This window comes from Streptopelia decaocto (assembly GCF_964273445.1).
Source record: "Streptopelia decaocto genome assembly, chromosome: 3".
NCBI lineage: Eukaryota > Metazoa > Chordata > Aves > Columbiformes > Columbidae > Streptopelia > Streptopelia decaocto.
Window position 1 is genome coordinate 24,620,122 of NC_138656.1, and position 26,434 is coordinate 24,646,555.

Genomic DNA, 26,434 nt, shown 5'->3' on the forward strand with positions numbered 1-26,434 from the left:
ATGTAGCCTTTTCATGTAAAACTGACATGTAGGGAGTAGCAACTTCTTGGTTTTGATCAGACAGAGCTAGTGGAAGTCACTTCAGGCAGCATTATTCCCATTTCCTCTGTGAAACACAACTACTTGGGAGACAAAGAAAATGAAGTAACAAAAAAAGTGTAATAAAGGCAACTGAAACAGCACAGTAAAGATTTTTTTCCCCCCAGGAAACTGAGTGAAGTCAGAAAACCAGCCAAGCAATAGGTAAGACGAGCCCAGGACACACAGCTGCCTGAGCTGTTCTGACCAGCACCTGCTTGTACCACACAGAGCCAAGTGGAGCTTCTGCCCTGCTGGCAAAAATGAAACCCCAGCAGCCTGTGCCTCCTGCACTTGTGCCACTCTGAAAAGCCCCAGGTTATTCAGACACATGTGCGGTTAACAGGTTGGTTGTTAAAGCCATTCTAGTTCTCCTGGTCTTTATAAACACAAAGATGTGATATACAGCACTAAATACAAACATAAAGACTTTATTGAATGCTGCTCAATTCCCCAAAGATCTTTCATTACAAAAGTTTTCCACACGACTGCAATTTAAGAGATTGGAATGGTACTCTGATAAAAGATGTGAAAAATACTTGATCAAGTAAACAGACAAGACTTCTATTGTCAACTTTTCACCTTTAAGAAACAGACTGTATTTTCTTTAAATAAAACAAGGAACTCTCTCTTTACATCCTTCCCTCCTTACTAAAAAAAAAATTCATCCCAATTTTGGTCTTATTCTTCAGTCAATGAGATGCTAAAACTAATGCAGAAACATCCACAATGGTCTCTAGGAGACCTGCACTACTCTGCAGGGCATCCTTGGGCTGATGAGGAGCATCATTGATGGGCTCTCAGGAGGAAGCTCCATCCTCAGCTGCAGCAGGAGGAAATCTCTAAGCAGCCCAGGACCAAAAGGCAGCGAGAATGGGGTAGAGGCACTCACCACGTGGTACGTCAGACACATGGACCACCCCAGCCTGTTCAGCCTCATTCTAAGGTGAGTGTTAAATCTGAATCCAAGGACAGCACCACAGCCAAGTTCCTTTCAGTGCTGTAAGGGGCACATACTCTGAATATCCCAAGTTACTGGTAACGTACCTTGGTTTTATTTGAGAAAATACAGCACAACTAGAAGCCTTTCTATAATCTTAACCAAAGTATGCAGCAATGTGAAAAGCACATATAAAACAAGGAAAAAAATGTACATAGCAAACTATACCACCTATGTGCAACACAATCAAAAATTCAAGTCATAATTCTCACCACTCCCGTAATGATTTCACTCATTAACAATGATAATTCAGTTCTATGAAACGTTGGAAGTGACAGTATATCAATAATTAGACAAATTTACAATATGCTGTGGTAATGACATCACTTAACTGCTGTACTGAAATTCAAATCTTTACATTTGCCAGAGAAAAAAAATGGCTGTTTCTATTATACTGATGAGGTTTCTTTTGCAAATTCTTACGCACTTCAAAAGGGTACAAAAAAGTATGTCTGCCGAGTAGAGGTGGTAATTTCTTTTATTTGGCACTTGTATTGTGTGCATTTAGCACATTGTGAGTGCTGTTCTGTTTTTCTACCATAGCCTTCTTAAGCTTTAACTCCTCCAGCTTTCTCCACAACTCTTCACGTTCCAATTCTTTCTTTTTCTCTCTGTAAAACAAAGAGTGAAATATCAATTTCAGATGTGTTTTAAGTGTAAGGTGGAGATGCAGTTAATTAACAACCACCATTTACATCTAGTTTACGTTTTTCTCCAAAGCTACTTTTAGAGGCAATTATGGTTTCCTCTATTAAAAAGCGAGCGTACAAATTGGTAACGGTTAGTGGTAAAACTGCAACTTTGCTCCAGCAAACTCAGACAACTGCTGTAGTGTGGCCCTGCACAGATGACTTCAATTCTAAGGAGATGCTTTATCACATGCAAACAACTTAAGGGACCGAGCTTCTTTTGCGGAGAAAAGCGCAGCTATTGAAAGGAGACACAGCATGGGGTCTCAGCTGGCTCAGGATAACGTGTGCCCTGCTTCCTCTTCAACCTTCCTGCTTGGGAGGATATGAGAAATTTTAGCTGAGCTGCGTGAGAGATTCTGCATCTCAGCTTCCTTCAGACAACACCCCTGAAGCAGCAGAGCCGGCGCCAGGCGGCCCCTCAGAGCAGCAGCAGCTGAGCCCAGTTTTCCCAGGCAGGACAAGGGGATGGGGCCTTCATAGAATGGTTTTGGTTGGAAAAGACCTTTAAGATCATCGAGTCCAACCGTTAACCCAGCGCTGCCACATCCTGCCGCCTCCACGGTCTTCAGCTTCCACCCCAGCGCTGCCCCACACCTGCCTGGGCACTGCATACTCAAGTGGCACCCAGAGCCAGCATCTGCTGAGCATTTCCACTACAGAACCCCACAGCCACAAGAGTGAAGTTGTTTCTTTTCAGCTGGTACATTTTAGATCTGTATTCATCAACATGCATTTGGAAGAAAAACACCAGTACCTTTGCCTTTCTGCTTTATATGAGCTTGTAAGTTCATCAAAGAGCTTGCCATTCATTTCCATCAGGGTTTTCAGCACATTATATACCAGTGCCACTATAGTTCTAGAACAGAAGAAACACAACCATTAGAATTACTTAACACAAAATTAACTTCAGTAAAAAAGCATCCTTTATTTTTTAAACTCTGAGCTTCTTATTTAAGATACTACTGTAAGGTCAGTGACTTTCTGACACAAAATCCTTCACTATAATGTCCTTTGTAAATTAATAAAATGCATATTTAAACATTTTTTGAAGTGTCTAATTAAATTCCTAACTCTTGTAATTGCACAGGACATAATAGTACTGTGGCTGTACTACAAAGCCATTCATTTATGTTAACATTTAATAAGCCAAGTTTAAAAACAATTTAAGATTTGAGTAATGAAATGTGAGAGTCTAGAAGAATAAACTTCTGGCTAATAGCTTCAAGACTGGGCAAAAGAGTGCAGCAGAGGAACCACAGGTGTGTGGTTTAATACAGCTACTAAAAGCTCTACCAGAAGCATTTCTGGGCAGCAGATACTTTGCTGCATATACCCCACTAGAGAACTGAACTGACAACATCAGACAACAGTTTCAGTATCTCAATTGCTTTAAGAAACTGAAGAGCTTGAGCAACACTGGCTGTGTCTTAAATGACTGACTGTATTTCCATGTTCGGTGTTACTCTAATTTTTGTGAAGGCACTCATATTTCAATAAGTTAAAAAACATTTAAGGTATCTCCTTTAAGCCCACTCTCAATTAGACACAGAAATAGCAATAAAATTAAACATTTTAAAGCTGCCTTTCATTAAGCTCAACACTAATTTTAAAAAGCAGGTAAAATGTCATCCCCATCTTCCCCCTGGCTGGCAGCTCCCCTTCACACAGCAGCCTTGACTAGGGCTGTGGGGCAGGGGTGCTCTGCAGTCTTGTGGCCTTGAAAATGAGCAAAAGGAAAAATCTGCAAAGTAACCAAAGGACCACGACGTTTGCCTTTTTGGTCCACTCTGCCCGCTGTGGCACTAGGAAATCTCCCAGCTCTTGGTCAGAGGCCTCACGCTCAGTCAAAACACAGCAAACACTTCACCTCTCTATGCAGCTTTTTCTTTTTGAATGCTGACTTTCACATGGTTTGAAGACAAAAAGCTTATTTGGAATTTTGATTTTCTGAGAGGAAAAGCTGGATTTTGAGCAAGTAGTTAAGTCCACATCAAACCGCTAGATGGATATAAGCCCATTTCTCTGCCCTCCAAAACAGTTTAAAACCAAAGGGTTAGATTTTTGTGTCCATACAGTTACCCTGTGCCTTTTACTTCCCTTATAAAGAGCCACTTCTGTCTGTTGCAAAGTAGAGAGGGACATCTTCCAAATTGGTTGAGGTCCCAAGTACTATTCATGCTCCAAGAACTAGTTCTCCAAAATTTATATTCAGTCTCAGCTGATACATTTGCAACTAGACATACCATCTAGATAAACTCAGAATAATTTCAGAGCTTCTGAGGGCTTGGAACAGGACACTGGATTTACTGAAACGCTGCAGGAAGCTCCTGCCTATCCTGGCTTTTGTGCGAGCTTTACTTTCCGCAAACTCATCTGCAACTTCAATTTGGGATGGTGGAGACAAGCAAACTTTGCTTTCTAGTATTTCAATGTAGTTACTGCTGCCTTCAAACATGATGTAGAAATACTAATATTTAACTTGTGGCATTACATATAAAATGAAATAGTCGCTCATTTGTCATTCCTACCACGCTTCGTAGTGGTGGGCATTGCTCTTCTCCAATAGTATCTTTCCCCCTTACTTCACCGGGTAACAGTAACTACTTACAAAGACACTGACAGAATTTTATTCATCTGAAGTAGTAAAGGACTTTACTACTTAAAGCATAACTGCAGCAGAAGCATCCCCTGGAAATTGTTTTGCTTTAAGTAGTATTAATTTGCATTTTTAACTAACACATAAGATTAAATGTGATTATAGTATGAAGACCATCATCCGATTTCCTCATACTTTTTCAATAAATTCCAGGTCTCCATCGTAACAATGCAGACAGTGAACGCAAAATATAGCTGAAAATTACATCTGTTTTAGCACCCATAATCTCATTGATTTCATCAGATTTAAGTAAAAATGAAGTCATATTTACAAGCTTAAAATACAAATCTGAAACAGTGGACAACTTATTTATAGTACTACAGATAAAGTTAAACGTTACATACGGATTCCAGTGTTCTTTGGAGATCTTGTATAAACTGCCAAACATAATTGGCAGAATTTTATCAATATTCTCCTCAATCAGGCTAAGAATATATTCATTATTCCAGAAGTACAAAGCTCGCTCTGCAACCTGAAATACAGAGTTTAGGGGTCAACAGACACAAAATAAATTACTACAAGTGATTTTTTTAGATATATATATATATATATATTTTTTTTTTACCTGAAAATGTGAACTTGACACACACTTGGATATTTGCTTAAATAAAGGCTCTTCTATTTTTTTGAATTGCGTCGGTTCTATTACATCTAAGATTTCTTCAATTTCACCTAAAAACATTACCTGTTTGTATAAAAGAAAGATATCAAAAAGTATGAGAATGTTTGATATTGCCACTGTAAGCAGAATCAAATAAAATACAGCTTATACATTAGTCATGACTCCTGCAAGGAACACTGTCTGTAATTACAATGCATTAGACATCCACAGGTTTTTTGCAGCTTGAAAGAATCTAATCATCAGTTTCAGTGACCAGGTTTCTGCTCTCATCTTGGATTTCTTCTTTCGTGTACCTGCTCTAAACACGTCACAGAACTTCTGCAGAATACGTTTTTTTACAGTTAAAATAAATCCTAGAACATTTTATTTCTTCAAGAATGGCTGCAGAGGTTACCATTATCTGAGATCTCCAAGGTAGCTTTTGAAGTGATAAATAGTTAATTCCCGTTTTAAATTACAACCAGCAGAACACAAGGTACGTGGCACAGAAAAATTCAACACCACTCACAAACAGGGACAACAGTGTTAAGGGGCCCCACTTGTAAAGAGCTGGAAGGGCGGCTTCTGGTGGCATAAATCAAACTCCTGATTTTTATACTCATTTTAACTACATAGAAGAAACAAGAAAAAAGCATTTCCCAAAGACCATTGAAAGTTATTTTTATACAACAGCAAAATAATGTATGCATGCTTTACCAGACACTTATTCGGTATCTCAGTTGCTAAATCTGTGTCACATTGCAGATGACCACCTCCTACCCGCTCCGTATCTCCTAACATACTTCTCACCTTGAAAAACCGTTTCTCTAGACAATATCTTAATTAGAATGCAACTTTTAATATAATTTTAACATAGTAACACCATATTAAGAACAGACATATAAAGCAGTTGCATTGAGTTGCATGACGAAGATGAGCACCTCAAGAAGCTTCAAGAACTGCAAGTTTTCCTGCAAAGTCTCCTGAAAAGCCCAGCAGAGCCCGCACTACATTTTACATCACAGCAAACACCAGAAACAAGAGACAAAACCAACCTCTTTCTGACTGCAAGTTTTTGGCCAAAATTTGAGCAGTCCTCTGATTACCTGTATTAAAAACACAAGTCAAAGCAGAAAAAAGTTTCCATTATACATTTTATAAGATTAAAGAAAAAAAAATACTATTTTTCATTGGGTTAAGGAAAAGCAAACTAAATACAGCTAGATGTAGTTCCACCAAAAATAAATACTGTGCTGTCTCATTTAAATATTTATCTTGTTTAGGCTATGAGAATAATTTAGACCCTTATTTCTTTGATTATCCATTCACACTCTGCTCCCATGCCATCGCACACATTAACTGATAGGATGTTGATAACATCAAAGCGTCACAAAATGAAGTTAAGTCCCCTGTAGCGAGATTCCCCACGATATTTGTTTGCCATTTACTCATCCATACTTTGGGGAGCACCTGTCTCGGCATCAAGGTTTGAAGCCCAAGAGCAAGTGGTGTGCACTGACTACGAGGAACCACAGCCTCTACTACCACTTTATTTTTTTCTAGAATTTGAAATGCTAAAGACTGGAAACTACAAAAAAAAAAAGTGAATTTACAGAGAAAATGCATTCCGGTATCTACATTGGAAACTATCTTACACAAGACTGGAAAAAATCCTTCAGGAAACTTAATTAGAAAGTACAGCCCCCAAGAGGAAAGGGGGGGGGAAAAACCACACAACAAACAAAGGCTGGAGGCCTGTTTCCTAGAAACAAACATCTGACATGGCAGCAAAATTACAAAATTAATGCTGGTTAAAAACAAAAAAAAGCTGTAACTGGATGTTTCAGAAGCAGAAACATTCTCGGAGCCTTATAAACTTTAATTCTGAGGAAGAGATCTCTATTTTTATGATACAACAGCACCTAATTGATCATATCCAAGGGTAAAGCTTCCTCAACTATTTGAATACCTTCCATGTTTGATTTTTGCCAAGCTGATTTTTTTTTCCAGCTTCCCAGCTGTCTGTTTTATTCACAACTATGTGTACTATCAAAAGTGACTTTCCAGGGAAACAGTTAATATGATTTTAAGTGCCCACAAGTTTTTATCCTAGGATACAGACATATCCTGCTACTACAAAACTGAATGTCACTTCAAATGACACAGAGCAAATGCAGAAACCTCAGGCAGCCGGTGAACTCCCATGCTCAAATCCACAAAATAAAGTAGGTTACATGGAAAGAACCAATCCCTTAGAGATCCCCAACCACACGGTTCTACCCAGCTGGCTGAACGATACAGACAGCTGAAACACTAAAGACCATCATAGAATGATTATGGCTGGAAGAGACCCTCAGAATCACCGAGTCCAACCATAACCTAACTCTAGCACTGAACCACATCCCTAAGAACCTCGTCTAAATGCCTTTTAAACACCTCCAGGTATGGTGACTCCACCACTTCCCTGGGCAGCCTGTTCCAATGCCTGACAACCCTTTCTGTGAAGAGCTTTTTCCTAATATTTAATCTAAATCTCCCCTGGTGCAACTTGAGGCCATTTCCTCTTGTCCTGTCACTTGCTGCTTGGGAGAAGAGCCCAACACCCTCCATGCTACAACCTCTTTTCAAGTAGTTGTAGACAGCAATAAGGTCTCTCCTCAGCCTCCTTTTCTCCAGGCTGAACAGCCCCAGTTCCCTCAGCCGCTCCTCATCAGACTTGTGCTCCAGACCCCTCACCAGCCTCGTCACTCTCCTCTGAACTCTCTCCAGCACCTCAATGTCCTTCTTAGGACGAGTGGCCCAAAACTGAACACAGTATTCAAGGTGCAGCCTCACCAGTGCCGAATACAGTGGCACAATCATCTGGCAGCTGCTGAAGGAGCAGAAGGCCTGGGTCGGCCCATGCAAGTGACAATTTTGCAGCCCGGCCCCCAGAGGCTGAGCTCCCTCGGACCTCCCTGGACAGAGCAAAGGAGCTGGGACACATGGCACAGTGACAGGAGCAACAAGTGTTTGAGCTTCCCCCATTTAAGTAGGGGGAATTACGTGGTCTGGGGAGTCCTTCACTCACCTGCTTCTGTTCCAGCCTCCAGGAGTCAGAGTGGCACCAATTATACTCTAGATTCACAATTTAAAGTAGTCTATGTAAATATATTTTAAACCTAGGGCCATTTTCTGTCAATTAGCTTGTAAATGAAGCACTCAGATATATAGTATTGAGATTTTGTATTTTTAAAGAACAATCCTGAACATTTAACAGAAATAATAGCTCATTCTGCTGACACCTTCCCTTCCCCCAGAACAATGCAAGTAAGCCAAAAAAATTCAGAGAAGCATATTTGCCCAAGGAAAAGCTGTGAGAACCTCCCAAACTGGAGCATGAATTTACCGGTCTCAAAATCATAAAATAGTTAGCTGGAAGAGTCCAGTCTCCAGCACTTGCTAGTTTAAGAGTGTTGAATATACTTCACTACACAGACTCATATTCTCAACTTGATAAAGAAATGGCATGTTCTGAGTTTAACAGTGCAGATCTCAACAAGATACCTATTGCTTGCTCCTCAGAGAGTATCAGTTTCTAGTTTGACTACGCTTTCCTATTAAAAAGCTGATACATGCACATTTATGTTCAAAAATTTTATTAAAAGAAATATTGAACAGGAATGCAGATCTGAATTCCTGCTGCTCTTCCTACAGAAAACCCTTAAGATCAATAATTCGCCCTGAGCTGCAAAATTCCCACAAAGTTGACTTACAACAGCAGGCACCTGCTAGAAGACATTTCTTATGTACAAGGTCTACATGTTGAGCCTGACTTCATCAATGTAAAGGCCACTGCACTTAGCAGGGTTAGGTAACAAACTCTTCTTGTCAGCTCTGCAAACATCAGGCCTGACCTAAGGCAGACTACCATAGTTACAAGAGCTTGGATTGAATGTCCTCTAGATTGACCCTGAATGACAATTCCTGTCAGAAAAATAACAGTAAGGTACCCATGAAGACAGCCTTCTGATGGAGTTCTTAAAATATTACTTGACCTAAAGCCAAAAAAATTTCCAAATGCTGTCTCATCGGTTGCTCCAAATTTTAACGTTTACTCTTCAAGCATTTCAGAAAGTTTCTTAAAGCTTCACTTATTATCTTATTGACTTTTACTCCTGCATAAAGCCTATTTTACTATACACACAGAGTAAGGACCAAAGCAAGCACACGCAGTGACTCTGCAGTGAGTTTTTGTATCTTCCCCACTCTGAATTAATCTTTACTGATTAAGAGGCAACCAGAATTGTATATACTGTAGTCCAGATGAAATCTCAGAATTGCACTATGGCACTCCTACTTCAAAAGCCCTGCCTTCTTCAAAGCCTGGGCTTGGATCCTGTTTCACAGTTCTGTAAATTCACATCAGGAAGCCCTGACTTTGTCACATTGTAACTTCATTCAATCTACCACGCTTTTATGTAATACTACACATTTTCTGCTCACATGTCAACTTTAACGGTCAAAATGCCTGGGTTGTTTTGTTGCTTGGCTTAAGGAATTAGGCTTACATGATTCCTTCCTCCTCACCCTATCCAACAAAATAAGCTCATTGACCAGTGTAGCTGGCAACACTGCAGTGCGCAGGGAAAGAAGATGCTTCAAGCAGACAAGTTAAATTTATAGTAAGGTTAACCAGCTTCCACCACATACAGAATAACTTTTCTTCTGATGAGAAACATCAGTACTTGAGTGGCTGAGCAGAAAACAAGCTTCCACTGAAAGACTGGTGAAGATCTACGTTATCTCCACAAAGCTGTTTATCTTTTTTCTTTATAGAAAAAAAATTATAATTTCACAGAATCACAGAATCGACTGGGTTGGAAAAGACCTCAGAGATCATCGAGTCCAACCCTTGGTCCAACTCTAGTCCGTTTACTAGATCATGGCACTAAGTGCCATGTCCAATCTCAGTTTAAAAACCTCCAGGGACGGTGAGTCCACCACCTCCCTGGGCAGCCATTCCAATGCCTGACCACTCTCTCTGTAAAGAATTTCTTTCTAATATTCAGCCTAAATTTCCCCTGGCAGAGTTTAAGCCCATGCCCCCTTGTCCTATTGCTGACTGCCTGGGAGAAGAGACCAATCCCCACCTGGCTATAAGTTCCCTTCAGGTAGTTATAGAGAGTGATGAGGTCACCTCTAAGCCTCCTCTTCTCTAGACTAAACAACCCCAGCTCCCTCAGCCTCTCCCCATAGGTCTTATGTTCAAGTCCCTTCACCAGTCTTGTTGCTCTTCTCTGGACCCGCTCCAGCACTTCAATGTCTTTCCTGAACTGAGGGGCCCAGAGCTGAACACAATACTCCAGGTGTGGCCTCACCAATGCAGAGTACAGGGGAAGGATCACTTCCCTTGTCCTGCTGACCACGCTATTTTTGATACAGGACAGGATACCATTGGCCTTCTTGGCCACCCGGGCACACTGATGGCTCATGTTGAGCTTCCTGTCAATTAGTACCCCCAGGTCCCTTTCTGTCTGACTGCTCTCCAGCCACTCTGAGCTCAGCCTGGAGCGCTGCAGGGGGTTGTTGTGGCCAAAGTGCAGCACCCGGCACTTGGCCTTATTGAACTTCATCCCATTGGAATCAGCCCATTTTTCCAGTCTGTCCAGATCCCTCTGCAGAGCCCTCCTGCCTTCCAGCAGGTCGACACTCCCTCCCAACTTGGTGTCATCAGCAAATTTGCTGATGATGGTCTCAATCCCCTCATCTAAATCGTCAATAAAGATGTTAAACAGGACAGCATAAGCTCTTCGTTTTTCTGCCACAAAAAGGGATAAAGTATTTAAATATCAACATAACCCTAATATTTCTGATTGTGCAACTGAAACCAGTTTCTGTTCTAGCCGGTCTGACACCATGTCCCCATGAGCTGCCGCACTGCCCCGAGCCTACATTCCTGTTTAGGGGCATTGCCGAAGCCCTTGCATGGCGCACTGCAGACCCAGCTAGAAGCCGAGCTGTCAGTGTGTATCACGGGAGATTCAGCCTGGCAAAAGCCACTGCTGCCTGCAGCACCTGCGTGGTAACTGCCAAGAGGCACCCCCGTAACTGAAGAGACAGAACAGAAACATCACGTTTGGAACTTCAGAGTTCTTTCTGTCTAATTAAAGTGCTCTTATTCTTTCCAACTTTTATTTTGGGATTGTTTATTTGCTGAAATATTTCAATTTTATGCAGTGGCTAGGTACAAGCCATCAGCACCAAAAATAATGAAGTTTTAGTTCTTCTCAGGAGGAAATACAGTTGTTACATGCTTTCTCATACGAGGTAATTTACATAATATCAGTGGTTCAAACTTTTATTTAAATTTGTGCTCTATCTTGGCCACAGGTTAGAGATAACTGCATTTGCAAACCCAGAATTTTCTTCAAAACTGTCCTAGATTTTTTTTTTTTTCCAAAAAACACCTATTAATCATTGATCAAGACAGCACAATTCTAACAAGTGCTATACAATTCTAACAAGTTACACTGAAATATTTAGCTGAAATTAAAAACAGAAGAACATTCAATTGAAAAACACTTACAGGCTCTGTTAAAGTTGTATCTTTTTCCAGGAACTGTACGACACAATAGGCGAGCTGGAACAAGTCATATGATTATTTAGGTTAAACAGACACTGTTTAGACACTGCAGCATAATTAAACATCACAGCTTATAATGGAAGTACTTCAGATCTAGAGGGAAAATGAGGTGGGGAACTCAAACCCAAAACACCCCTACATAGCCATTTAAAATTCTTCCAAACTAAACAAAACAGCAATTAAAGCAGCAAGATATACAAGGCCTGCTCTATCTTACAAAAACCTCCTGCATACCAAAAATCTTCATTTTTCTCATCCTAGAAGAAAATTACTTTTAAGCTTGACAGATATTTCCCTAACTCAGATCCAGTATCCAGACAGATTTTTTTCAACATCAATTCCTGTATTAACATTACAAAGTTGTCATTCTCAAACATCTATATTGGGCTAAAAAAGGTCACGCTTTCCGTCAAAAAAGTTTCAGACAGGTCTGACTGAGCACACACGAGTACTAGATATCTACAACACACAAGATCCAGCGGTAAGATTCCAGGTAAAAGAGTTTTAATGCATCCCATGGCCAGGAGGGACCAGGCAGCACCTGTCCAGCTGAGCATCCTGTCCCCAGCACCCAGTGCCAGTGGCACGAGGCGGGAAGCACAAGCTTTACCAAGCCACTGGCTCTCCCAGCCTCCAGGGATTCCTGTCCAGGGGTCTTCTCAGGCCAAGCTGTGATATCACATGTTATGTAAGTACTTATTGTTTAGTTACTTAGCACTTTGTTAAGTAACACAGCAATCATCCCTCTGCCCAGTACAGAAACCATACACTAACCCTATTACTGCAGTAGTTACAATCCTAGATTCCATTAAGACTGATTTTAAGAAGTCACAGCACTTTTCATGTCACAGTATAAAGCAAAGACTAAAGTTATTTACATGTAACACATGTACGCTTACAATACTTAGGATGCATTACAAGCATTACCTTTCCATTTTTTTTTAAATTCTGTTATCCCAAAGCAGGCAATTATAATGCTGTAATTACATGTCTAATTTATTTCGTTTACCCTTAGGCTAAGGATGCATATGCGCAGATTCAAAAAATAATAAATGTCACACGTTAATCTCAATAAAATCCCGTTTTATATATATCGTACAGTAATGCTTTATTGTTCGAAGACACAAAGGCTCAAACTTAATTCAGCTTTAAGGCTTTCACTTTTAAGGATAGGCTAAACCTGTACTGTAGCAACAAAGCAACCAGGCTACTCCTGACTGCAAAGCAGATTTAATGCTGATTTATACCTTCAGGATAATCCAAAACCAGAAACACACGGTGCTGAAACTGCACGTGGCACTGGTGGCTTATGAAGGGACAGCTGAGTAGCCTGGTTAAACTAAATGCTACTTTCAGCTACAGGACCCTTTCAGGTACTGACAAACTGGATTAAACACATCACAGAAAAAGGACAGCTTGCTGGACTTATCTATCCATGAGAATACCTTCGGCAAGCAACTGCTCTCTTTCACATCACTGACTCATTCCATGGAGCAGCCTATTGTATAGTAATAAAACCACAAGGACAAGTGATTTAATTAAATTAAAATTTTATAGGAGAATTAGGAATTAACTGAGCTCTTGTCTTGATCCTGTTTGTAGGCTTTATAGTCATAATAATTTCACTTTAATTAGAAACTCATTTCGTTGTATCTTTAGTCTATAAGGAGCTGTACTAGTGAGCTAAGTTAACAAAGCAAGTTTTTAATTAGCCACAGTAGAATTACTTGCAAGTTTGCATCAAATGTATTCAATACTCAAGTGCCATATGTCTGGAAAGGATATACATTATTCCTCAAACAGAATGCTGAACGTCTGTGCAAAGTGTAAGGATGGAAGCCAAATGCAGAACTGCAGCATTCTGACAGCGTGTCACGGTTCTACATAATTTCTAGCTGATCTGGAGAGCTACTATACGTTTCTGCCATTTATATCTAACATTCTCCCCGCCTCTCCATCACTGGAATGGTTTTAGAAATAACAAAGCACTTCTGAAATAAGTACCTGGCCATACTCTAGGCTCCTTTATACACAGCATTTATGTTACATAAAGGAAACGATAACAGAAAGAGCTCCTGGGATTAAATGAAGCTTAAAGTGTGACAAGACTAGCAAGCAAAAAAAGCTTCCCGCTCCAGTTGACATGATTTTGACTCACTGTTATATTCTTTCACTTTTAATATATGCTAAACATGGTCTCAAAAATTAACATTTAGACATAAGATTTGAAAGATATCTAAAAAATAAGTGACTGAATTTGCAAGTATTTTGGAATATTGATATTATAACATATACTGCTCTAAATTTCATTAGTTTCAATGCAAATACAAAAAACCCCCACCACTCTTAAAAACAAGCAAAAGCTTACCTGCGCATGAAACAAAGCTAATCCCTTTGCAGTATGCATGGGAATCAGAACTTTCATAAGGAACTGTTTGTGTTCTGCTTTCAGTGGCAGTGCAAAACCATTGATAATACTGAAAACATGAATAAGCAGGATTTATTTTTATTAAAAATATTTTTTCCTAGCAAGCCAAGAATTTCTGCAAATTCAAGAGACATTCAATTCCTGATTCCCTTTCTAAACCTGATTATTTGGAAGCCATAACACAGCTCTACATATGTAAAACTTTAAAAGTGTTGGTATCATGCAAGTTTACTCTTGGTAGGAATAACAGAGCCATAGCAGAAGTCAAATAATACTCATCAGATGAACTGAATTATTTTTATTGTGACCTCCATTAAGTAAAATCGTCTACAGCAAGTCTTCTTGTCTAACTGTAAAGCTTGGACAGATGCATGAGGAAATTGATCCATTTCATTCACAATCACTAGCAACTTGCAGAGGAAAAAAAAGCATAAACTCTTGAACTATTTTAATATCACACTTTGAATATTTGTTTTGAGATTGTTGAACAATCTTTCCCTCCGATAACAAGTTTAAAAGTAATCTCATAGTTTCAGTAATCTTAAGAGTCGGTAAATTGTATAACAGACAAAAGTCCTTCAAGGAAGACGTTGGGTTTTTTTTCCCCCTCCTACATTTTAGATAAATCAGAGAAAATAAAGCTATCCCTTTCACTTGATTTTCATGAAAATCTGTTCCACAGTAGCTTCACAATGTTTGGATTTTCAGTTTGACCAGCGATATTTATAAAATCTTCTACTGTGAAATATATGTGACACTTTTGGCAAAGCAAAACAGCAAAATACTAACACAAAGACCCTCAAAGTTTAACATTAAATTAGTGAAATAATGTCAAAAAGATAACTAAAAAACCCTAGCACACTTACAAGGCTCTCCTGAACAGAATTTAAAGAAAAGCAGCCTGGTGAAGATTAAAGCTCTTGATTCAACATGAGGGCAAAAGTTAACATTCATTTTCTGAATCAAAGAACAAGTAATCTATCAGACATAAAATAAGCCCAAGTACATATTCCTGACAGACATGGACCCTTGAGAAATATTTTGCTAGTCATCTTTAAAACTTGCACTGAAAAAGAATTATTTATACTCTATATTCTAATTTGATATTCACATGGTAACCCAGATGGCATTAGATTATCTCAGTGACTGCACTTCATCACTCGTTACAGTAATAATTCTCTTTCTCTCCCTCCATTCCCAAAGCAAGAAAGCCAAAGCAAACAGCCACAATAGCATTTTATGTTTTCTGTGTCAGGTCAAACTTACCTTCCTAATATCTCAAGAAGTTCAGCAACACCATTGAAGTGCTCTGTTTCATATATAAACCTGTTACGAAAAAGAGACAATCATCAAAAAATCAAAACAGAGGATCAGATTCCATAGAAACAGCCTTTAATAACCTTCAAATATTTGAAAGCCAGATCACAGATAAAACCCAGGTCTTTTATTTCAAGAATAACTCACTACAGACTCAGACCATGAAGGCAAGATAAAAATATTTCTCAACCTCTCATACACACAGAGCATACCTGAGGAAAATGTTGTTAATCTGCTTCCTGATGAATGCTCTTAAACCAAGGAATTTTCCATAAATTCGATGAAGAACTGTCTTCAGGAAATCACGTTCTCGTGGGTCTTCACTATCAAAGAGCTCCAACAACTTTAAAAATCAAATTGAAATGTGTTACTTTTGAAAGACTTAAATTTTGTTATGTTACTGATTAACTTACGAAGTTTACAATACAAAAAATAAAATCAGTTTAACAGAAAATTTATGTCAGTATTATATTTTCAAAATTAGATTTTTAATCAAGCTGATTTTTTTCTAAATAAACCCAGCAGCTTTATTCCCTTCAAAAGTCTGTATACAATAGACACCAAAACCATTCTAACAACTGAACACTATCAAAATAAAAATGAGATTATCAAACCTTAAGTCATTTATACTTGGCCGTTAAGAAATCAGAATGAATCAAATCTGTGTCAGATATTTACAATTCCTTAATTAAATTCCTGTACCACTCATCTCAAAAAGCTACTTGTGTCTTGAAGGTTAAGCAAAAGCGTAATTCTTTGCAGAATCATTTTGCAGGATAAGTGGATGATAAGATTCATGCACATTTCCTCAGGGGGAGAAAGGGAGAGATATATTTAACAGAATGATAATGTATTAAAAATGAACAGTTGGGGAAAAAAAAAATTGCAAGTAGAAGTCAGTTCATTTTTGTCAGTATCTCCTATTAATATTCTCTGCTGCCTCCAGCTTTTTTATTTATTTTTTTAACCACACCTTTCACACACCCCACCCCCATTTTTCTCTTATATATTCTGGGCGATGAGCGTGTTCAATTTTGTTCCTATACAAGAAATTCCACAATTAATGATTCAATACGGAGGGTGTATTAAAAAGCATAAGATATGTAATTACTAACTGATTCTTTGCTAATACAGACTAAATGCCGCAATAAGCCAGCAAGATATTCCACGCATTTTTTTTCTCGTAGAAAGTTTTCCACGGATGAAGACCATACTCACTTGAAGACACCTAAAGATATTCCAATCCCATTACAGACCATTATTTTAGTTAAGTTTTTCCTGCTAACTGTGCTAACCAAGTTAGTTACTTAGCTCAAGCAGTCACTACAGTGTCCTGCTCAGTCCAGGTGTGTGGGCTTAGGTATGTCTGCACAAGGGACTGGAAACAGCTGGTCAGGAACTTTGTTCAGGCTCGTTTCATTTTTATATTTAGAAGTAATTTCTCAGGGTCACTACTCCACTTTTTTTCCCCCATAGACTGCAAGCTGTTCATGGTATCATCTTTCTTGTACTCTAGAGAAACCTCAAGCAAAATGTCAGGAATTGAAACTCTGCAATGTGGCTCTTAGGAACCACAGGCCAATTAGTAAATTGGATGCCTGTAGCCAATAGTTTAGCAACAGCTTCAGGCTTAAATTTTGTGGGAAATTCAAATAAGACACAGAAGAAGGAAACACCTATAAACAAAAACAGCAAAAGCAAACAAGTGGAAATTAAATGCAGTCACTGAAAGTGGGGAGGGAAAGTGTCCATCTATGTTTTTCCTTTCATTGCTGCACTGTGATGGCCGCCAGCACGCACTCTGAGCTTTTCCTTGACAAATAAGTATTTTGACGTGGGAAAAATCCCCAGAGTTAACCTTGGACAAAAACTGCTATAGTATTCAACAGCCTGTTTCCTTGAGAAGTTACATTAAAAGTGGTATCTCGCTTCACTTTCTTGCTCATAGTTACTCTGCATGGTGAAGCATGATTTTCCTATGTACTTACTTTCTTACTTGATTCTCCTCCTGTGGTTAACACACAATATTAAAGAGAATGACACTACCTAGCCACAAGTTAGCAGATGTTAGAATACATTTCATGTATTCTAAGTACGTGGGCTATTTACAGGAAAAGTTTGCTGAAAGTTTTCCCATAATAAATCTATGGGAAAAAAACAACAACAACAAACAAACATAAAAGCACTACAACAATTTAGTCAGCACATTGTTGGTCTGACTGGAAGTTAGAAATCATTAAAACCAGAACTTGTATTTACAAATTACGAATATCTTGCATCGCAAAGCTCTGAGGTTGTTATCCGAAAACAAAGTGTTTCTGAAGTTACTAATTACATGTAGCCTCTATAGTGTGATGTGCTGTTTATTTAGTGTTTGGCAGAAACCACTGTTGAAACAAATAAAACTTAACCATCTGTCAGTATGAAAGCGTTAATAACTCCTTAGCTGTACAGCCTTCTGATAAGTTAAGCTTGAGAGGTGGTCTTTAAATCTCAGGGTGGAAAAAATCCCTACTTACCTGCTGTACGAATTTCTGGTCAATATATCGCTTTGCAATGCTAGGCTGAAAATCTGGGCTCTCCAGAAACCTCAGGAAAAATTCATACACCAACTACAAATGTGGAAATAAAAATTTTGATGTTAGTAAGTACACTGTAACAGAGATATCAGCCCCACCACTACCACAAAGTCAGCAGGACAATTCACATGCTTAAAAGGTCTAAAAGGAAACAGAAGCCTAACACAGTGCCTTAAACAGTCTCTAACAGAATTTACTGAAGAATTACAGTAAGTATCAAGAACACTTTAATTCCCAGAAGAGCCAAGCTTCAATGAATAATCTACCGAAAATACACTATTAGACAAAGAACAAGTTCCAAGTATTACATATATTCACATTTCCTACTTAATAATTTATTAGGTAGAAATAAATTACCAAACACTTACCAACACTGAGGGTAAAATTAAGTGATCTAACATCACATAATTCCTTAAACAGACAAAGAGAGGTCTGCTAAGTGTTTCCTGAAATCAAGTTTCAGCTGCAAACTCCAAAACTTAGAAGTCAAAAAGCTGAATGAATACATAGAAACTTAAGAGTTTGCCTTAACATTAGGTTTCTATATCCTAGACACTCAATTTAAACAACAGTACCCTCTGCAGAGTTACCTTCAATATACCTTACATTTCCTGATATATTATTTCTGTTGAGTTCAAGTCCCCATTTGCTATGATCCCGCAATGCCCACAGATGCAGACAGCAGACAGAGCACATGAGGGCCTGAGGTAGCTGAGAGAGGCACAAAAGAAGCCAGAGCACGAGTCCCATATTTGGGGCTTCATTAGAGGTCCAAGACACAAAACACTGCACTTCCGTAACAATGGCAGATTTGTAAAATACACAGAAGGCATCTCAACTAAGACAGAACTGAGAGGAAAGATGTCTTACGCTTAGATACATTCAGGGCTGCTTATGTTATCAACACCTATTTCTTAACTCCATGTTAAACAACTGATTAGTCATAATACCAAAACGCAATTTAGATACATAACAACATCACTGACTGGACTTCTAAATGAAACCCACAGAGAGCTGTGGTCATACTCACAGGCATCTATTTCAATTATTACTGCTAAGAGTACTTCTTAAACTGAGAGCCAACACCTGAGTAATTCATAATTATAATTATGAAGTTCACTTGAGAGAAGTGGTTGACAATAAGTACTTCTTATCTACAACATTTGAGATGACAGTTACTTAGGCACAGCCTCAAGGAGGGCATGCTGTATCTGCAAAGCAGAAGCTCAGAAAACACAAGTTACCCTTCACTCTTTCCTCTTTCCTCTCTGACAGACTGTAACAAGAGCTTTTCATGTCAGCAGTTTAAATGTACACAAATTTAATCGAACGGTATTAAAACCCAAGCTTCCCTGTACAGCCTTAACTTGTCTTCTTGTGCATAAACACAATAGCACACAGTTGCACAATAGACAACTTAGGACAGAATTTTTAAAAGCTTGATGACAGATAAATCAACAGTATAATTTTTAATATCTCCATACCAGCTGTTTTAGAAAGAGATCAACCATGGCTGTTCAATGTCTTCACCAATGACACAGACAGTGGGACCAAGTGTACTCTTGGCAAGTTCATGGATGACACCAAGCTGAGTGGTGTGGTTCACACACCTGAGGGACAGGATGCCATCCAGAGGGACCCGGACAAACTCAGGAAGTCAGTCCATGCAAGCCTCATGAGGTTCAACAAGGCCAAGTGCAAGGTCCTGCACCTGGATCAAGGCAACCTCCAGTATGCATACAGGCTGGGGGATGAACGGATTGAGAGCAGCCCAGCAGAGGAAGACTTGGGGGTACTGGTGAATAAAGATTGGACGTGAGACGGCAACATGCGCTTGCAGCCCAGAAGGCCAATTGTATCTTGGGCTGCTTCAAAAGCAGCATGGCCACAGGTCAAGGGAGGTGATTCTGCCCCTCTGCTCTGCTCTGGTGAGACCCCACCTGGAGTTCTGGATCCAGCTCTGTGACCCTCAGTACAGGAAAGACATGAACCTGTTGGAGAGGGGCCAAGAGAGAGTTGGGGTTGTTCAGCCTGGAGAAGGCTCTGGGGAGACCTTACTGCAGCGTTTTAGTACTTAAAAGGAGCCTAAAAGAAAGAAGGGAACAGACTTTTTAGCAGGGCCCGTTATTATAGGACAAGGGGTAATGGTTTTAAACCAAAGGACAGGAGATTCAGGCTAGACATGAGGAAGAAATTTTTTACACTGAGGGTGGTGAAACACTGGCCCAGGTTGACCAGAGAGGTGATAGATGCCCCATCCCTGGAGACATTCAAGGCCAGGCTGGACGGGGCTCTGAGCAACCTGATCTAGTTGAAGATGTCTCTGCTCATTGCAGGGGGTGGGACTAGATGACCTGTGAAGGTCCCTTCCAACCCACACCTTTCTATGGTTCTATGATTCTACTGATCTTTTTCAACCTACAAACTAGATAAAATTCATTAGCAGTTTGCATTGAAATGGGAAACATGTGGCTAGAGGGGGGTTATTAGTACAGATTCTTAGGGATTAATTTTGGAATTAAATTCCATTAAATATTTCTGTAATAAATTCCTATATCAAATATTTTTCTCAGTGACTACAACAAAGAATAGTCATGTATGATTATTGCTTAGATGATGCCGCAATACCAGAAGCTACCACCAGGAACACTAATGTTTGCCACCTTAAAAGTACAACAGCAGCTACCAACTAGGGGGACAAGAATGGATTCTGTCCACAACAGACACTAGCTGCTCCTGTCAATAAACAAACCAAAATTAAAAAAAAAACCACACAAGAAAAGAGAGACAGATATGCAGATACGCAAAGAGAGACAGCACTACCACTGGAAATACTAGACGGGGGGGAACTGTTTGATTTAGTAATTTTGTTTTTCAAAGTTGGTCTGCTTGAGTAAAAGAGCTATGAATTATAATTCCTCTTACTTCAATCATTTAATCTTCTTTCTCGCAGAGACCACTAGAATATTACTGCTTTAAGCCAACAATTCCACCAACTCTGCAACTCCCTGAGCTCCAAAATACACAGTGGCTTTAACATCAACCTGTTCAACTTAGTTTGGAAGTTACGCACCACCTTGAGTATTGCTTTCAAGCCATCTCTTTCAAGTGGCACTCCTTTTACTGAAGGTCTAGAGTCTTTTGTTGTGACTACACACACTGGCAACTTACTAAGACATTATGTATCATGTTATTTTATAGAGAATTGCCAACAGATTCAATCAGAGAAGAGATTCAGTTTTATTTTCCCTCCCAAGAAGACTTGCTCCCTGACTGCCAGACCAGGAGAGAATTCTGAATTTGTTTGTAACTCAGCAATCACAAATCACTGCCAGCAAAACATCCACACACACCCCCAAGTAGTTCTTTAGACTGTATTAAAAGTAGTAATGGGTTTTGAGGGGGGAGGCTGGGGAAAGGGTGTGCACATCCCCTTCCTCCATACACAGAATTGGATATTTCCAGCAGCTTTGTGCTCCTGGAGGGCAACTAATAAATTACCAAACTCAGTCTCCTACCATCTGGTAACACCTGAACTGTAAAAGAAAGGAGAGGAAAACACAAACTCTTCCACAGTTTTGCAGTGAACAAGATATTCCAAGGACAGGATGAACAACTGATGCAGGAGAGGGATATCCACAATCAATGATCAGACAGCCTGGCCAAAACTCATTTAGAAAAGGGCAAAGGAAAAAGCTGAAGATAAAATTTCAAATAACACCACAGGCTACAAACCTCTTTGAATTTATATTAGACAAGCCTAAAGCACAATTGAACTGGTCACAGAAACCACAAGTCTTTTTATAGAAAAAGAACTATAGTTTACTTATGACCTAAAGTGAACTGAGCAAATATTTATGAGTTTTACTCCTGAGAGAAAAGGACTTGTAAGTCAGATGCCACTACTGACTACATGAGACATATGCACAGCCCTTGCACCCTCCTGCCACTCCAAAACTGAGCCTCTAATCTAATTCAGCTATAACCATTTCTCCTGTTAACTACAATCAGCCATATACAAGTGAGATAATTACCATAGCCCTTAGCCTGCAGAGATATTTTTTTGTGATAACTTGTTTCTCACTTTGTTTAAGTCTCAAATACTGTTCTGAACATGTACTTTTTATAGAAAACATTAGAAGCCCAGTTTTTAAATAACAGCATTTGTTGATACATTAAAACTGTAATATTATAGGGATAGAATAGCATTTTAACTCCCTTAAGAGAGGGGAGGGAATGGTATGTAGATGTGTGCTAGCTATTAATCTTCTACCCACTACTAGAAACTGCTACATAACTTTTATTTAAGAGATAATACTTATTTAACTTCGGCAATGAACTCAGATGTGAACTTGGATGATTACAAGCTATTTAGGCTTGTTCAACTTTTAAGAGTTAATTAAAAAATAAATTCAGCGGTATTGCAAGTCAATCACATGATTGATACAGCAATGCTATAGAAATCACGAGATCAGCACAAGAATGCAACAATAGAATAACTAGCCAACTGTTACCAAACAACAACGCCTATATTGTAAAGTTTTTTCATGGAGGGAGGGAAGAGGGTGAGAAGAATGAGGAGATAGCTATTTCTTGCTCAAAAGACAAAGGTTATTGCTCCATTTTTTGTTACTGTCACAAGAAACCAAACTGTTAACATCCACTTCTATTTTAATGAATCACACAAAAAGTTGCTTAAGTGCAGAAAACAAAACTATTATGTAAAGAACATAACTACCTAAAATATCCATCTACTTTGAAGACGTACATATGCTATACTTTAACAGTGCAATTGTTCCGTTAAAAAAAAAAAACAAACAACAAAAAAACAAAACAAAACAAAAAAAGGTATTTAAGCAATTTGGAAGATTTACATTTTGCCATATATATATATATATACACATTAAGAGAAGCACCATTTTTTTCCCTTCCAAGTATAGAAATTCAATGATATTATAAAAGCAATTTTGATGTTCTTACCAAAGGCACAAAATGATTCAAGTATCCATTCAAAGTCCTTGCCTCAAAAGAAGGCTTGAAAACAAAGAAATCACACACCTGTATGTGGGGCCACGAGGCTTCGAGAGTTGGTTCATCTTCTTCTGGATCAAAATCCGGGTTATCACTAGGTGGAAGTGTTCTGAAAATATTAGAACTAATCTGCAAGAGAAAAAAAAGAAACAACAAACTCTTTAGCTGTGTCACTTTTTATGCTTCCACAGACCACAGTCAGTAAGGTACTGCTTTTATCCTAAAATTACATAAAACAAAACCAGCTTTAAAATAAATAAATAAATAGATAAATAGATAGATAAATCACCTTCATTCTTCATTTTTTCAAAGCTGCAAAATACAAGCAGCCATAAGTCTGAAACAGGCAAATGAAAATAAGAAGGTAAGTTTTGTCTCAGCTGTTTTACAAGTTCGTAGCTACACAGGGTTGTATTTAAATTTTTTCTGTGAAGACACGAAGGTTAAAAGAAAACTGCATTTTCTCCTTATAAAAACCAATTTTTAACTGTGTGACACTGAGAACTGAAGTTTTATGTAAGACACCAAATACAGAATAACTGTGATTTAATGATTTAATGAGAGCTCTTCTCACATGTAAGACAGACAATCCTCAAAATATATCTAATTTTAGTGTTTTTCACTTAATTTCAAGATATTTCTCACTTTCAAGTAAGAACTGAAGAACTGTTTTTCCCCTTCCATATTTTCAAGATGATTCAAGGTTTTGGAAAATCAGAAATAAAAAACAATACTAAGTTTTTGATTTAACACAGAAAAACTTTGAAAAAGCTAAGAAAAATATCTACCAAGTGACTTTAAGTATGATCTAGTCATATCAAATCAATTTCAAAACAGTGAGTTTAAGAAGGTTTCTTCAGGGATTTTTGAAGTACATAGAAATCTGGATAGAAGACCAATCTTTCAGATGTCAAAAGAAAGATAAATGCAATCTTTTCTTCCAGATGTAATATGCTGGATTTTGAATCTCTCTATCATGAACAAAAAAGAACCTGAAGTTAATTTTGTTTCTCTGTTCTCTACTGTTTTTTCAGGAACACATTTAGCCCAACTCTTCCAATCATCTTTCAAACTCTCCAGTTTTTTTCTATCAAATCTGTTTCAAATAGCTGGTAACCACCCAAGCCTACCAAATACAAAAGAAAGAATGTTTGACAGTTCGCAGCAAATGCTACTGCGCGGCTTCCATAGAGTCTCCAAGGTGTTTGAAGAATCTCGCAGAAGGACTTTAAAAGATCCTGAAGTCACCCAGCTGGCTGTGTGTGGAAGAATCAGCTGCCTCATTAAACCAGATATAAAACTATTGCATAAACTGACTTTTATTTCCTCCTGTGCACTTCATTCTCTGACCTGTCACTGTCTCCCAGCGGTACTGCAAGGCTGCAGGCGCTGCAGCTCCAGAGTTGGAGGGCAATGATGTTCTGTATGGATGGGCACTAATTACAACAGTCTCCTAGTGTACTGCACAGCAGAAAAAATAATCCCAAAACAGTATAGTTATCCTTTGATGTTGTAAACATAAGGAAGTGCAAGAGAAACCAGCTGGGGGCAGATGAGGGGGAAATGGGAGACTTGAGAGAACATGGATTTGAATAAAGCCTGAAAACCAAGACTATAATCTTGGTTCTGTTATTTGATACTGTCTACTCTTATGAGATACTCAACAAAACAATCCAACAGAAAAAAAAAAATCAGTCCCCTACAGAGACTTCCCTACCTCTGCTTGCAAGACTTCTGGTAATGTCTCTTGAAAATGCACCCTTTTTTTTCTAGATGCATCTTGCTGAACTGGTCAACCCGTTAGCACAGAACCTCAGAGCACAGAATGCAAAAGCCGAGAACAAAACAAAGGTACTAATTATTGAACATACTTTCATAGCGGAAACAAAGAGTCTCTCAGCCAGATCTTTAGAAATTTAATTTGATGATTTTCAGAGTACACAATACTTCTACCAGCATTATTGGTCTCCTAAGAACATATGAAACTTGGAACAAACTGTGCACCCATTTTTATGTACTAGCCTATCTCCCTAAATAACTGGTTCATTTACTTCATTATGTTTTAAATACTTTTGCTTCCTGTCTCATTTGTTTATTGAATTGATCGAAAATGTGGTCTGGGTTAAAACTCTCATTGTTTTTTTCTACAGCAAATTCTTCTTTATATCCTCTCACATGATTTAAAACATCCCTTTTCCTTCGTACATAGGGTCTTATCCCAGAACTGTCATTTGAGAAATATAAATCATAAAAGGCTTCCACAATTGGATAGGTTTCCAGAGAAATCCAGAATTAGCTTTCTAAATTAAATCTCAAAGTTTCATGAATGTGACATCTGAAAATGTGCCAGATCAGGTATTGAGATAGAGCAATTATATTTTATCAAAACAAAAAAGGAAAAAAGGGAAAAAAAAAAAAAATCAGTAAAAGATAACTCACACTTCCCAAGGGGCTAAGCATTTGGAGAGATACTAGATTCAATACCAATTTCTGAGTGTGCAGATAGGGATACCTGGTGTTCCTGTGAGATTCTGAATTCTCAGCTGTGCAAGCTGCTAGGATCATCTCATTTACACTGGATTTTTACATGCTGAGGAGGAATGAGGGGAGATTAGCAGGCACAAGAAGATGAAGGAGTAACATGTACAGGAGGGACATCTCTGTTATGCTCCTGAGACAGAGCTTTCTAAATTCCCAGGAAGTTTTAACACTTAAAATATTCACAATGCCAAACTCAAATTTGCTGTTAGCTTCAGAGTACTTGCAATGCAGCATTTCCAGGCAGAAAAGACACTAATTTTAGATGACCTAGAAAGGAGGTGCACAGACCATTGTGCTACCCCTTCACAACTATTTGTGAGCAAAACTCTTCCTCAGTTCTTAATTCACAGGCTTTGGCAAAGGAATTATAGGAAAATCAGGCTGCCTGGTACAACAAAAATCGTATGTCCTGTGTAAGGAACGTTTAACGAAGAACTGTTGTATTTACATAACTGAGGACCGGGCACCTGAGCCCAGCAGAGGGGAAGGACCGAGAGACACCGGACTATGATCCGTAATGTAAAACACAGTCTTTTCCTGGAATATATACTGACACCTATATACATACTGATACCTGCATTTACAAGTTAATTTAGGTGGAAGGACCGAGAGACATCAGACTATGAGTCCTTAATGTAAAACAGTCTTTTCCTGGAATATACACGGATACCTGTATACATACTGATACCTGTATTTACAAGTTAATTTAGGGGAAAGGGTAGCCAAAGTACCAGGAATCCATATTCCATATCTTAAATAGATTGATAAGGGGAAGGGTATCGTATGCATTGGGGTAGTCTGTAAACCCTGAAGTACCCAACCAATGAGGAACAGGGGAGGGAAACTGTGGCTGGGATTTTGGGGGGACACACGCAGGGGCTTTTTG

The 26,434-nt window shown here is 38.7% G+C and overlaps 1 protein-coding gene across 1 annotated transcript in view; it reads right to left on the reverse strand.

The window, feature by feature from the left end:
- Positions 1-493: 493 nt before the first annotated feature.
- Positions 494-26,434, reverse strand: part of PPP2R5A (protein phosphatase 2 regulatory subunit B'alpha) — a 48,213-nt gene continuing 22,272 nt past the window's right edge. The window contains exons 3-13 of the mRNA XM_082047708.1: positions 23,035-23,136; positions 17,917-18,009; positions 15,610-15,740; positions 15,347-15,406; positions 14,021-14,129; positions 11,596-11,649; positions 6,083-6,133; positions 4,992-5,111; positions 4,771-4,898; positions 2,525-2,626; positions 494-1,689 (exon numbers count right to left, since the gene is read on the reverse strand). Of these exons, the coding sequence (XP_081903834.1) occupies positions 1,557-1,689; positions 2,525-2,626; positions 4,771-4,898; positions 4,992-5,111; positions 6,083-6,133; positions 11,596-11,649; positions 14,021-14,129; positions 15,347-15,406; positions 15,610-15,740; positions 17,917-18,009; positions 23,035-23,136 (1,083 nt within the window). The 3' untranslated portion in view covers positions 494-1,556. The remainder of the gene's footprint in view (positions 1,690-2,524; positions 2,627-4,770; positions 4,899-4,991; positions 5,112-6,082; positions 6,134-11,595; positions 11,650-14,020; positions 14,130-15,346; positions 15,407-15,609; positions 15,741-17,916; positions 18,010-23,034; positions 23,137-26,434) is intronic.